This window comes from Pomacea canaliculata, linkage group LG8, assembly GCF_003073045.1.
Source record: "Pomacea canaliculata isolate SZHN2017 linkage group LG8, ASM307304v1, whole genome shotgun sequence".
In the NCBI taxonomy this organism is placed as follows: domain Eukaryota; kingdom Metazoa; phylum Mollusca; class Gastropoda; order Architaenioglossa; family Ampullariidae; genus Pomacea; species Pomacea canaliculata.
The window spans coordinates 24,972,031-24,985,963 of record NC_037597.1 but is presented as its reverse complement, the minus strand read 5'-3'; the positions used below and the strand labels follow the sequence as shown (position 1 = coordinate 24,985,963).

The following is a 13,933-nucleotide window of genomic DNA, read 5'->3' as shown; positions in this document are numbered from 1 at the left end:
TCAAAGGTCTTTACAGAAAAAATAAACTTCGGGCTCGTTCGGTTTCTTACCGGCAGATCCTGGATGAAAGTTCTAATTCTGTCCTGCTTCATCAGAAAGACGGTCAAGCTTTTTAGTTAAATACAATAAGACATCCTGACTTTGATTGCTCTGCAACAAATTTATCACTAAAACTATGTATTGTAAATATTAGACTTTAGTATAAATTAATAATTAACGATTCACTAATGTTTTCAACCGTCCTCCAACACTCGGTGAAAGGAAGGCGCAACCAAGGAAAAGAACCGAATGGTGACGTAAGGAGTGGACGTGGCTCAGTGGAGGACCTGCCAAGAGAAGTAAGTGCACGTGCAATTAAAACTGCCGAACTGGGCTCAGATACGCGAGTAAGCATGCATGCACGCACAAATCCGATCTGATTTATTGGTCCTTAATCGCATATAATCCAATCCGAGATCGTCAGTTGGCATTGGATTGAGACGCAGAAGAACTGAGAGATTCTGGTTGAACAGATGGCACGAAAAAAACACACAGATTACAAGGCTACCGCTGACTATTTTACTCTCCTCCCTCGCCCTGTACTGAATTTGATCTAATGATGTCTTCCTCCGGTGTCACCTGTTTACCCTGGAGGTTCCGGTAAACGGTGGCTGGTGGTGCTGTCTTGACTTCCAGGGACTGGAGGGTCCGTGGCCATGGAGGACATACTCAACACAGGCTTCCCATCCCACCGGCATTCATGAATGAAGTTTATAGGCTCGAGTTACTCCCCCACCTTCATGGTGGACATCACATTTGAAAAGAACTTTCCAGAAGCCGGACGAGTCAGGTGACATGGAAGTGATGTGACGTCAGCTGGGGGTACATGACGTCCGAGGGCGCGCGGTTTACATGGCGATTGCTACGTACTCTTCTGTTTACTCGACAAAAAGGTTGAGAGTTATCGAGAGGGCTTGTCCTGCCACCGACACTAAACCTGCTTTCTTCTATTATTTGCATTTACATCTGAAGTTGTTTGTCTAAACAAATAAAAGGGAAAGGCACAGGTATTTGATGGAAAGACGGAAAACAGGACTTTTCCAGAGTGGAAACCACCCACTCACACAGACGGCCAGGATGGGCTGAGGAAGAGAGGATAATGGGGAAGTGGTTGTGGAGGGTTTGTTTGGGGGGTTGAGGCCGCGGACATCGGTTATCTTAACTAAAACTCTAATTCACAGAAAGCAAATGTTTCTTATCCCCGTTACAATGTTTTAAGATTGTAACACTGTTTAACAAAAACAAGAAACCCTCACAAGACAAACTAATTACGTCGGGAGAAACTACATCAAAGAAAACTGGACAACGAAAAGAAACAGCAACGGATCATCAAAAAACATCCCAACAGAAACCCTCAAATTTCCAACAGTCTGTTTTCGCGAAGAGCATGAATATTAGCAGTCTGAAGGTGTTGGTTGTAGTCACACTTTGACTCGTGTGGCTGTGGACAAAGAGTGTGACTTTGTGGAGAGCTCACAGTAAGACTTTGTGGAGAGCTGACAGTAAGACTTCGTGGAGAGCTGACAATAAGACTGTGGAGAGGGCGCATTGCATTTTGTGAATTTATTTCCAACTGCACTAGGCCTTCTATCAACTGACCTAATCTACCCGAACACCCACCTCAACCTAGAGAAGTCGACTAGTAGAATCAGTAGAACTAGACCTCACACAAATAGAAGACAACCTGAATGTTATGTAATTGAATGCTCCCGGAGCGGTCAACCAGTGAGAACACACTTCCGTTGCCACCCACACCCACGCACCCCTACCTGACTGTTCAAACTTGGTGAACAATGTGTACACAGACCCAAAGTGGACAGGGCAAGCCAGAGGGCAGTCAAGGTCCTGTGAAAGGTAAAGATATTTGCAATGGAGTTCCCCCCACTTCCTCTCTTATCTCTCGTGACGTCAGTTCTACTCGCTTCCGGTGTCAGACCTATTTTTAAATCTGCCCCCTGCTGAAGACATTCCTCAGCCTGGTTGTGGGGGGGAGAATTTTTTATGCATCTCGCCCCTGGACCGACGTCGACGTTGTATCTCCTGTCACCTCGTCCTTCTGTTCTGTCTTCGATTGTCCCGTGACTACTCCAAAGTCGTTTCCACCTGTAGATCACTTCATCCACTAACAATTTCTGCAGCTTATTGCTCGCCATGTCCATATTGTCATTTTTTTTTAAATTTTAGCTTGATGGGAAACAACATTTCTCTGCAAATTATAACATTTTGTTTGTGATCTACGAACCGTGCATTCGTTACATTTTTTTTTATTTGCGAGCCTTGCGCCTCGTCACTGTGTTTCCGCTCCATGTTGTGTGTACAGGGCGTCGACTGCATCCTCAGTGAGGAGTGTATTCATTCTGCCTCTTGTGATCCACTACTTCCTGCTCTACTTCCTCAGTTTCAGAATTGACGAACTTGTGCTCCATGCGATTATATCACATTATTTTTATAGAGAGTTTCGAACTTTGATGAAGGCTCATCTCTCTCTCCTATAGATATATATAATTACAACTTGTACTTATTTCTCCTCCACTGTTTGTTGATATTATATTTTATTTTATTTTATATTAGTTTAGTAACTTAATTTGTTTCTCCACTATATAAATTACAAGGGCTAGATAAGAAAAAAATGCTTGCTATTTCTACCAGCTCTGTAAATAAACAATTGTCAAGAATTGTGATTCTCTCTCTCTCTCTCTGACACACACACAAAGGGAGAAACCAGAAAGAACCACAGATGCTAAGTTTGTGAACAGGCAGGAAACATCCAGAAATTAGCAGAGATCCGAATTTACGACTTCCGACTGTCGCTGTCAGATCGACTAAATACATTGCGCCACCACGCCACCCGCCACCCCTATTTTGATAGTCACGTGATGATCGTGGTACTGGTGACTGGGCAGTAGTAGACACACATACCACACACACATACACACACAAATACTTGCCACTTACATGTATACACGTATACAATTCGCCGAATTACCTGACGGAGGAAAGGCCACTAACTCCTTGACGTATTTGACAACTGTGGAGCAGGGGGACCACCCGTACTGACGACGCCTTGACATCACCAGCAACATCGCTCCCACTATTTTCAACCTCCGCGTTGTCTGCGCTGTAAACTACCCGATCTTAGCGCCGCTTGACAAACTCTTTCTCTCGTCGTCTACACCCGAATCTAAGTCTCCTGTCTCCTCCCGTCCCCTCCCTCAAACAAACAGCAAAAGAACCCGGATGTACACCCATTCTGTGGATTGTCTATACTTACTTTGTTAGTCTTAATTATCTACACTGGTCACAGAAGTAAATTATACTAACAGGTTAACCCGTGAACTGTCATCAAGATAATTAAAACGTGTCAAATAGGATTGTTAGTCATTTTATTTTTTTAAATTTTATTTTAGGCATCTTAGTCGCCTTCGAGGGTCTACCCCTCATGATGGGGGCTTGAAGAATTGAGTTGTACAGGCCAGGAAGAGTCGCACTCTGACAGAAGTTAAGGTCTCGAGGAACCCACCAGGGTAGGTGACCCTGCTCCGAGCATAGCAACAACAGAAACAACTGTTTCGCACTATCATCTCCGTTTCCTTGCATCACTGATGAGACAGAACCACACATTGCAAACGCGCATGCTGAGATGCGGGAGAACTGCTCATTGCTTTCATTTGCTGAAGCAAGACCATGTCATCAAGAATGGACAATATTAACAGAGGAAAGAAAGCTAACTCTTTTTTTCCCTCTGTTGACAGTTTTTTTCACTTCTTTGGAAACGACCCTACACTTTCCGAAAAAAAAATCCACGTTGAAATTTTCTTAAACTTTTTAAACCAGCTTCAAAGAAGACATTGAAAACGATGCTATACGTCCAGCCTCCTTGATTGTCCATCCCTTCCAAGTCTTTTCTCTTCTTCTCTTCGCACTCGGAGACGCTTCCGGAAGACAATCGGCTTACACCGAGTGGTTCACTGTTCACAGCTGAGGGTCGGGAGGTCTAGGCGGAAGCAGATTGTGACAGAAAGATGCGGTCGAGAAATTTGATATGGAAATGAACAAAGAAAACTTTCTTACGAATGCAAAGTCATTCAAACGTGTTTATGCATGCTTCTCTGTCTCTCTTTCTGTCTGTCTCTTCTCGCTTTGAGATATATAATTTATACCAACCTATTACAGAGTATCTTGCAGACATCAGACATAGCGGTATGAGAGATTCTAGAAGATTTTGTGGAGCAGAAGAGACTATTATTGCGCACTCGGGTGTTTAAATAAAATTTATAAAAGTAATATTTTTCTTTCATTCTTGAAGTAATTACATAGAATGTAGAGATATTCGTCTCTCATATCACAGGCTTTACATTTAGTACAGTATCGTAATCTCACAACAAAATCGCTCAGTCTGGGCTACAATATTATATTTAAGGTTCTTAACTTAAAATATGTTACACGGTCCTTGTAATGTAAAATACATCATTCCTCTTCCCCATGTGCGAAATCACGTGGTGATGGGCGTCTGGGGTAACTACGATTCCTCCCTACTCCTCCCTCATAGTGCGAAATCACCTGTAGGGGGAACCACTTTCCCGCCAAACCAGCCAATTAGCCCTGAAAAAATAAGCCAAGCATAGACTTGTGAATGGGAAGAACCCAAGGTATTTGATTCAAACAGAAGAAAGGAATGCAGATGGCAAACGATAGCATTTAGTAGGGAAATAGCAAACGAAGAGAAGAAACTTCTAAAAAAGAATTAAGGGGAAACATCTAATCCTTTGCGTGGAGAATTAGTAAACAATCATGAAGTTATTAGAAGCTGACAATTTGAAACTCGATTAAACCCTTTTACATTTTCATCGTAAACAACTAACTTGTGAAGACAACACTTCTGTGACATTACGAGTTGAACCCACGATATCGGAAGGAATGTGTACCGACAAACTATTTAATCCATAGCTGACTTGTTAGTCTCGATTTACACATTTTGCCTCATTTTACAGACTAAACCAGTGTCCTATACTGAAGTCCATTCAACTAACATAGTCACCTTCATATGTACATAGTGTACATAGTAACAGAGTGTACTTCACCCTAACTCCTGCCGAGTTGAGGTGAAACCAGACTTCTTTGCCTCTCCATTGTTTTCCTTAAATAATTTTAAAGGCGAACATCCTTCAGAAAATAAATAGCCAAGAATGGTCATAGAACACTTACAATCGCAAGAAGAGTAATATAGCGGACGTAAAGAAAACATAACAACAACAACAACAACACCAACAATCATCTTCAGTTGTTATACATTCACCCGTTCGGCCCCATCACACCCACTCACTATCATTAGCTCCCCTTCTTCTCATTAAAAACCCAGAAGCAATTGCTAGAGAAATAGCATGCAAAAAAATGCATAACGAGTTGTAATCTCTAGGATATTCCCTCCCTGCAAGAAAAAAGAGCGGGACAAAAATACTAGGTAAAAATGAAACCTAGCCAGCAGAGGATAGTCTCGATTATCTTGGCCACCCAATCCCAGACCTTTCGCATGGTGCAGACCCGTGCAAGTGGAGCGAAGGGAGGATCAGGAGGGGTCGAGGTCCCGTGTGCACAGAGCCTGGCTGTGACATTTCGCTTAACGACGCCGCGCAATGTTTGGCGTCTTCACCCAAAATCAACGGAGGACGGCCCTGCTCCAGCTTAATTGGGACAACACAGAGGCGTAAACATTTTGCCGGTTGTCTCGAATCAACTGGTCCTAACGCAAAAAGTGATGGTGGGGGAGTTTGGGGGAAGAGAAGAGTTCGTGTGTGAGTGTTGGGGGGAAGTATCTTGAATGTTCTCTCACCCACACCAGAGTACCCCCGCTTCCCCAACCCCGCCGTGGGGGGGAGGTAGAAAGGAGTGTTATGGGGCGGCGCAAGCCAGCACAGCTTGTTTGTTCTTGTGCAAGCATGCACACCCTGACTTTGGTGGGTAGAAGTGTGCGTGCGTGTGTGTATATAGATATATAAAGGCTCAGGCGCATTTTGGAAGCATGACAATTCCACAGCAACTTACAGCTTCACAAACATTTTTCGAAAACTTTTACTGAATATTTCTCAAGGTGTACGCTGCCGAAAAGGTTCTTCTCTCATCCCTAAAACCGTTTTCCATTTGTACTATCGTTTCATCGTCGGACAACAAGAAGAACTACAGGAAGCTGGACAGTGTCTTTACAAAAAAAGATTTAAACCCTGAGGATCGCACGGAAGATATCTGTGGGTAGGGAGGTTTGAACGATTGAACATCTACCCGACACAAGGGCCACTGGAAGTAAGAGAAAAACCAGGAGATCTCTTCAAGTGGGAACTTCCGGACTGCTGTAGTCTGCAAAACAACGGTTGTCTGGCAGAGAAAACAAATCAGCGAAGAAAGACAGTAAGTAGACTCTGTGTGTGAGAAGGAGAAAGAGAAAGAGAAAGAGAAAGAGAAAGAGAAAGAGAAAGAGAATGAAAGTGAAAGTTTGCAAGTGGAAGTGCAAGCTTATAGATATGGATGATATTATTTGATTATTTTGATTAATTTTAATTTAAAGCTTGAATATTCTAGCAGCGTTTCATTTTAGTCTTAAGATTACAAGGATTCGTGGAAAAAATAACTTTTTCGTTTCGATACTTATATTATTATAAATAGCATCCATATATCTTTCTCGGTCCTATAATAATTCGTATTGACATAGCGTTGTAAGTCTCTCTATAAATCGCTTTGCTAGACCTCTATACTCATTCCTATTATAAAAAGTCTTGGGATAATTTTGTACGCAGTATCATAAATAGCTTTAATATAATTGTCTACATATCATAAATAGCATTAAAATAATTTTGACTTTAATGTTATAATAGGTATGATATACATCCACACGCAAACTAACTTTGATGTAAAACGTAAAGGTCAAAGATCCGATAAAGCTGAAGATGCACAATTACTATAATTCTAAAACGTTTTGAGTAAAATGAAAACAACAACAACAAAAAAACAACAAAACCACCACCCGAAAGTCTATATTGTATCTTGCAGGTCGCCGGACAAGATGGAAGTGTTCGGAGTGGTCATCGCTCTCATCGTCATAGCCAAAGCCAACAGCCAGGCGCAGAGCCCGCCAGGTCAGTACAGAGAACACTTGTCGACTGTCACCTCACCATAAAATAAATAAATAAATAAATAAATAAATAAATAAATAAATAAATAAATAAATAAAAATATCGACTTACAACACTAAGAAATTATTTCAAAGCAGAAAAGGTCTTTTAGAAAAGGAAAAGAAAACGAAATAGCTCGTTAAAACGCTGCTTCAAGCAACGAAGAAATGTTCTGTTCGCGAACACTCGCCATTTTTGTGTTTCCCTGCCGTTACGTATGCGCCACCTGTGTAGTCAGTCTCCTGTCTAATGTCAGTTAAACAGTTTGACCCTCGTGCCATCACCAAAAGAAACAAAACTGAAGCGCACAAGTAGCGGCAGGAGACTGGATCCAAGAAACTGCCAAAGAGAAACCTTTAATTTAATTTCTCTACCAAGACCTTTAATCTGCGACAATGGCTTCATAGAGAGTAGAACCCGCAACTGACCGTGTGAGACACGCGTTTTTTGTTATAAATAATACATACAGAGGAAAAAATATAAATAGACAAAATATAATGTGTTAAAATTAGATGCAGTGAAGGACAGGGCGAGTACACAGTCGCGCCACGTGAGTGCCACTCACTCACTCACTCAGTCAACTAAAGTGTGAATATTTTATACGCCACTTAGCTGACTGCTTGCATTAGCATACAGCTAAATGAGTGAGCACACTGCCGCAGGTGGATGCCACGAATTCTATTCTGCATGTGAGACTTTTCTCACCTTTCAATTTTCAGTCCTATGTCAACTGCCAGTGCTAACATAGCAGCAGGAAGAAAATGACAGTTCGCATCCCTGAAAAGGATGATCAGAAAGACAGGAAAGATACAAGAACTATGACAATATGATGTATCGTGTTTTTTCCTTGAAATCCACCCTAACGTTCCCTTGACAAAAAAAACCAACAAAAAAACAAAAAAAACAAAAACAACAACAAACAAACCAACCAACAAACAAAAAACAAAACAACAACATAAAGACAAAAACAAAACCACACTCAAAAAACAACAATAAAAAAAAAAAAACCAAAAAAAAAAAAAGAACTGAACAGCATTTGGCAGTTACCTCCACAGGTGATCCCCTCCTTTTCCTCGAGTCGCTCTTAAACAGTTGCCATTCTTGATCTCATTAGCATAATCACACATGGCGATTGCACAATGTTAGCATTTGCTGTTGCACGTTGTTTGTCTTGTAGGTGGCGACACTCTTGCTGCACGTGTCGGCGACACGGACAAGGAATTTTAACAGCAAAATCGTTAGCACTTGTGTGTCTGTGTGTGTGAGAGAGAGAGAGAGAGAGAGCGAATAAAATAAAAAGCAAAAGCTCTGGTTCCAGACCGCTCCTTACAATTAATGTTGAAAACTTTGACCAGAGACGAGGACACGTCACTGTAATGCGATGTAAGCGTTTTTGTCTGTTCAATGTGTCTGTAGGCGACGATCACTCGAGAGATTTCTTGTAATTTGACATTGACACATCGATCACTATTTTAAAGTTGTTTTTTTATTTTATTTTTTCTGTTCCCTCAATGTAGCTGGCTGCACCAAGTCCTGCCCTGACGGCTACCTTCAAGGGATCTACAAGACGGCCATTTGCACGTGCAGAGCGGAAAAATGTAAAGAAGTGAGTTGTACTCGACATTCACTCATGCGCAAACACACACACACACACACACAAACACACTTGATACAAAACATCAGTCACATCTAAGTCTTAGTCGCATAACACAGCTTCAGCACTCAGGAAACACCTACAGGCATGATTCGAGATACGATCGTTCGAGTTACGAGCGTTCGCGTTGCGAGATACTTCACACCACCTCGCTCCCTTCAGTTTACACTGTCACGTTCTGAGTCACGTGGTACGAATACCCGCTTAACGTTGCTGTGTCTGTGTGTTCGCTCAGGTGTGTCAAGACAGACAATGCGATCTGAAGTTTTCCGACCTTTTTGGAGAGTACCCAGTGTGTGGAACAGGTAACTACAGCCCTGAGCTATTGAAATGCTATTTAAAATTTAAATTGCAGAGGTTACGAAGCCGAGGCACGTGCGTGTGGAAGGCGAGCTGTGATGTGTTGTGAAGTGCACATTGCACGGCTGCTGGAATCTTTGTCAACAGCTGCCAGCGCAGTGTGTAGACAGGAGAGGACAGGAGACGGTAGACAGGACATGAGACTGGTAGACACGGACTCGTGGTCATGAGAGACACTAATATTAATGTGACGGATAGAAACACATCTACTGGTGATGAGAGATATACCACATGATCACGTGACCGATAGAGACACACGTCAAGTAAAGAGAGAGAGAGCGCAGGGACGAATACTGATTGACCCACTGGAAATGTGAGAGACAATGACAGGTTCTCTGACAATGTGAGAGACAATGTGAGAGACAATGACAGATTCTCTGACAATGTGGTCACCTAGCATAAAACTACTCTCAACGTTTAATCTACACACACGCATAAACAAATGCACAGCGTACACGTGCACACACAGATAGGTATACACACACCTGGAGGCACTTCCATCCTTTGGTTGTTGCATGAAACCTAAGACCTCGTGATTTTTGTTTCTTGGCAGCGGTGCAGCCTCCCACTTCAACATCCAGTAAGTATGTGACACCAACACCATCTCACCACCATCCAAAACAACAACTCATTCTTCTCTTTCTCCTTCTGTCCTTCAACAGACAGCTACTGTAGTCTGGAATACACACTTCATAGAAATCTTCAAGCCTCGTGCAAGCTGTACAATACTTTCTGTTGGTTTGTGTGTTCGACTTATTTTTCTTCTAAATTTATGCGTGTAAGAAAAAAAAAAGGACAAACTAAAAAGACTAAGTTTCTAAATGAAAATACCACGATTAACTTTTTCTTTTAAAAAAGGACCGGTTGGCTTAGCAACAGATCAGAAAGTCTTTCCTTCTCTTGCCAATCATAATTATGGGATGTCAACAGGGGAATTCGCCCTATACAAGGCCCCAGTGTAAAAAAAAAAAAAAAAAACCCAGTGAAATGCAGGAAAATGTAAATGACAAAAGAATGCGAAAACGGTTAAAGATTGAATCATGATCGATCACTCTGATTGGTGAAAAGTTGTGGGGCCCTGTATGGGATGAATGCTCCACTCGGCACTCCAAGCCTCATTATACACAAAAGTTTGGCAAAGCTTTTCACACGACAATCAAACAAAATCTTTGCCAAATTTGGCAAAATTGGATGGGTTAAGAAAAGCCCTCACAGCTTTCAGCGGGAACTATTTTCGCAAATTAGACCCACGCTTAAAAAAATTAAGAAAAGATAATGCTGATGATGCGATTAATGAGTCTGTGTTAGCAAAAGGTGGGTTAGAGAGCGGTGAAAGTCGTTTTCAATCAGAATGTTTGAATCTTTGAATAAAATATTACAAAACTTAACATTCTACAAAAACCGGAAAACTACAGTAAGTTTTCATTAAACTGGTCAGTAGGTTTCTGGAAACTGTGACTTCCCGCGAAAAGATGTGTCACGAAATCAGTTTTACTGTTGACTATTTGATATACATGAACCCAAGAGTTCTTAAGATGTATTTCTAATCACAAAAAAGCTTACTGATAAACACGAAAGCAAGAGCTAAGTTCCTGTTAACCTACTCATCACAAATTATCTTTTTTTTCTATTTACAGCGGAGCAGATTGTGGTCGGCCTCTCTGACCCACAAGTTGGTAAGTTCTCCCTTTTAAATAATTAAAAAACCAGAATGTATTAATCCGGCATTAGTATCTGACCACAAAACACTTAGTGTTTGTTGTGGTTGTGTTAATGTGTGTGTGTGTTTTCTCAGGAATGTTCCAGGAGGACAACTCCTATTTTAGTTACCCCCTATCTCTTGTCCACACCTACTCACAGGTAGGTTTCTCTCACTTTCAGACCCCAACCTGAACCAGTGCGACATGCCTGCTGTCACCGGCCGTTGTCGCGCCCTCATCTACCGCTACTACTTCGACAAGGCCCAGCAGCAGTGCGTCAAGTTCATCTTCGGCGGCTGCAACGGCAACGACAACAACTTCTACACGAAGGAGGAGTGCGAGCAGCGCTGCCTGAAGTCCAAGCCTGTGGCCAGCCCCACCCAGGCGAGCAGGGTGCTGTCCTTGTTCCGTCGCCAGCTGGGTGTGACCGGGAAGTGAACACACTCCTTCTCGCTGCTACATCCCTCACTTCACCCCCTACTCCCCACCTCCATCAACGACGTTCACTACCACACCATGCTGTTTCCCTGGCAACCACACGTTCAATCAGACCTTCCCCGCCCCATTCTCCCTCCTCCACACGGAGGTTTGGTCCTTCCTTCCCCTCGCGGTCATAATTGATATCTAGGGTGTAATTTCTGCGTCTCATCAAGCTATATTCATAGTCAGACATTCAAGTGGCTTTTTGCACAAAACTTTACAAGTCCAAGTGGAAGTTTGTACACAATTTCCACAAATTCAAGTAGGATTCGCCATGATTTCCTCACAAATTTAAGTGATATTCTTCAAACATTCAAGCAGCATTCCCTAATTCACGTGGTATTCTCCGACAAAAGATATTCTCTTCAAATTTTCCTTAAATTCAAGTGGTATTCTGAAGACTTAATTATCCAAAAATTGAACACCTGATTGCAAATGGTAAACTTTCTCCTTCAAGCAAAGATTTTTTTGACATCACCTTCTGCTTTATTGATGTCAGCCGAGCGTTGTATTCCTCCTCTTCTCATCCCCTTCTCATCCCTACCCAGGATTCCTCAACACCTTATTTCACACATCGCCTCATACGTCGCAGTAAAACGCTGTTTTTGGAAGAAAGTCCCATAGCCCCACCCGATATATTCCCCAGAACCTTGTGTAATATTCCCCACAGCCATGTGTAATATTCCCCACAGCCTTGTGTAATATTCCCATCTCCTCATGTTTCCCATGGTCCCGCAGTTAAGTAGGGACCACCGGAATCTCTCCCATCACTGTCCCAAGACACTGTCCCGGTGAGATAACGAGGGCGGAGATGCTCTTGACATCTAAGGTCGACCCCCATTTTGTTAAAAAATCGCAAATTAGGAATTCTGAGACTACGAGGGCCTCTTTAACGCATCGTCTGCGGCCATTTATATTCTTTTTGCTGATCTCATGATGTGGGCGAATCTTTCTGCCAATGTTTGACACCCACAGACAATGCACACAGCACGGATTCACTCCCACGCGCACACATACACACAAGCTTGCAAGGAAGGAAACGATGTGTGTGTGTGAGAGAGAAAGAGAAAGAGAGGGAGGAAGGGAGTATGTTCCTGTTGATGCTGTATCTCCTTCCCAAGCTGTCCCTGTAAAAGTTTTTTTTCTGTTCATAAATCTTTTAAGAATTTAAATGATTCGCTTACAGAAGACATCCATTATGTTGCAAACACTCACCATGTCGTGTCTGCTCTTTCTCAATGAGCTAGTGCCCTCGACATAAACCTATTGTCGTGTTCTCCGACTCCTTCCCTCCCCTTTCCCTCCACAAACTCCTCCACCAGATGACCGAGGCGTAGTCCCAGATGCTGCATCTCCATTAATCTTGGTTCTGGGCTCTTGCTTTGCGGACAGAGAGAGAGAGAGGGACCTTTGCAACACATTAACCCCTTTCAACTGACATCTTGCTTCAGGTTTTTGCTAAGCAGGCTTCGTGTCCGGTCGTGAATAGAAAGTTCACAGGATGTGGCATTGCACGTGACTGCACGTGATGGCGATGCTCAGACTTTTGTACAGACCACTTGGGTTCTTCCTTCCAGCGTGTGATGCTTATACACTAGAACTCATTTTTGTCAAATGTTTCATCGTTACTTCCTGATTATGAATATGCATTTAATTTTATTATAAACAATGTTTCGAAGATGTATTCAATAAAACTTCGATAAAGTAGATGCTAGAGTTTTGGGTTGCTTTCTGTTTAATTTCTACGATGATGGAGGAGGCTTGGTTGTGGAATAAAGACAGGATGCAGGCGTGTATATATCGATAGGTTGATATACACACATAGATAAACAAAGAATAGGTAGCTATGCAGATAGATATACAGATGGATAGGTAGAAGAAACGAATAGATAGAATACAACAGATGGAGGAAGTAAAGACACTGACGAGAGAGCACACTGACACGAGGGAACCGGATGCAAGTCTACCGACATGACAGAGCAGGTGTAAACAATTAGTTTCAGACAAAAATTCATTTCATGTTAAACACGTGACACACTTTAGACACCTCCACCCCACTATCAGAGAAAACGAGGGACGATGCTTGTGATCCGGAAACAGGTGAGGACTACTCAGAGGTAGCGACAGTCTGATTGGTTGACGGCCAGTACACTGAGAGCTTGTGTACTTGTCGATTGAGGCTGACTGCTTCCGGCAAAATTTCATCTAGCACTCCCGGCCAAACTGCATATAGAACTTCCGGCCACAGTGAATCTAGTCACAGTCGCCACGGAGGCGCCCGTAAACACGATCCCCACATCCCTCCCCTAAAAAAAAATAGTAGAACTCTTCTTCAATAGACCAGTCTTTCTTAAACTCGTGGTGTAGAATACTCATTACTGATTATTATGTTTATTAAAGCCCAGCAATCAATCAATAAGCACACCACGGAATGATCTAAGTTACTGAGTTCAAAGGTTAAGATGTAAATGTTAGAACGACTTCATGGGGTAAAACACTGAGTAATTTTCCATACAGTGCCTTCACCAGCAAACACC

The 13,933-nt window shown here is 42.4% G+C and overlaps 1 protein-coding gene across 2 annotated transcripts; it reads left to right on the top strand.

Annotated features, from left to right (window-relative positions):
* The first annotated feature begins 5,371 nt into the window (after positions 1-5,371).
* Positions 5,372-13,105, top strand: LOC112571208 (eppin-like). 2 transcript variants are annotated; one of them, XM_025250060.1, is made up of 7 exons: positions 5,438-6,441; positions 7,081-7,166; positions 8,720-8,808; positions 9,092-9,161; positions 9,770-9,796; positions 10,854-10,892; positions 11,098-13,105. In XM_025250060.1, exons 2-7 carry the CDS (start codon positions 7,094-7,096, stop codon positions 11,352-11,354), a joined length of 555 nt encoding a protein of 184 aa, XP_025105845.1. In that variant the 5' UTR covers positions 5,438-6,441; positions 7,081-7,093; the 3' UTR covers positions 11,355-13,105. The 2 variants fall into 2 exon arrangements, with proteins under 2 accessions (XP_025105846.1, XP_025105845.1); XM_025250061.1 differs by lacking the exon at positions 9,770-9,796 and having other exon boundaries at positions 5,372-6,441.
* The last annotated feature ends 828 nt before the right edge of the window (positions 13,106-13,933 follow it).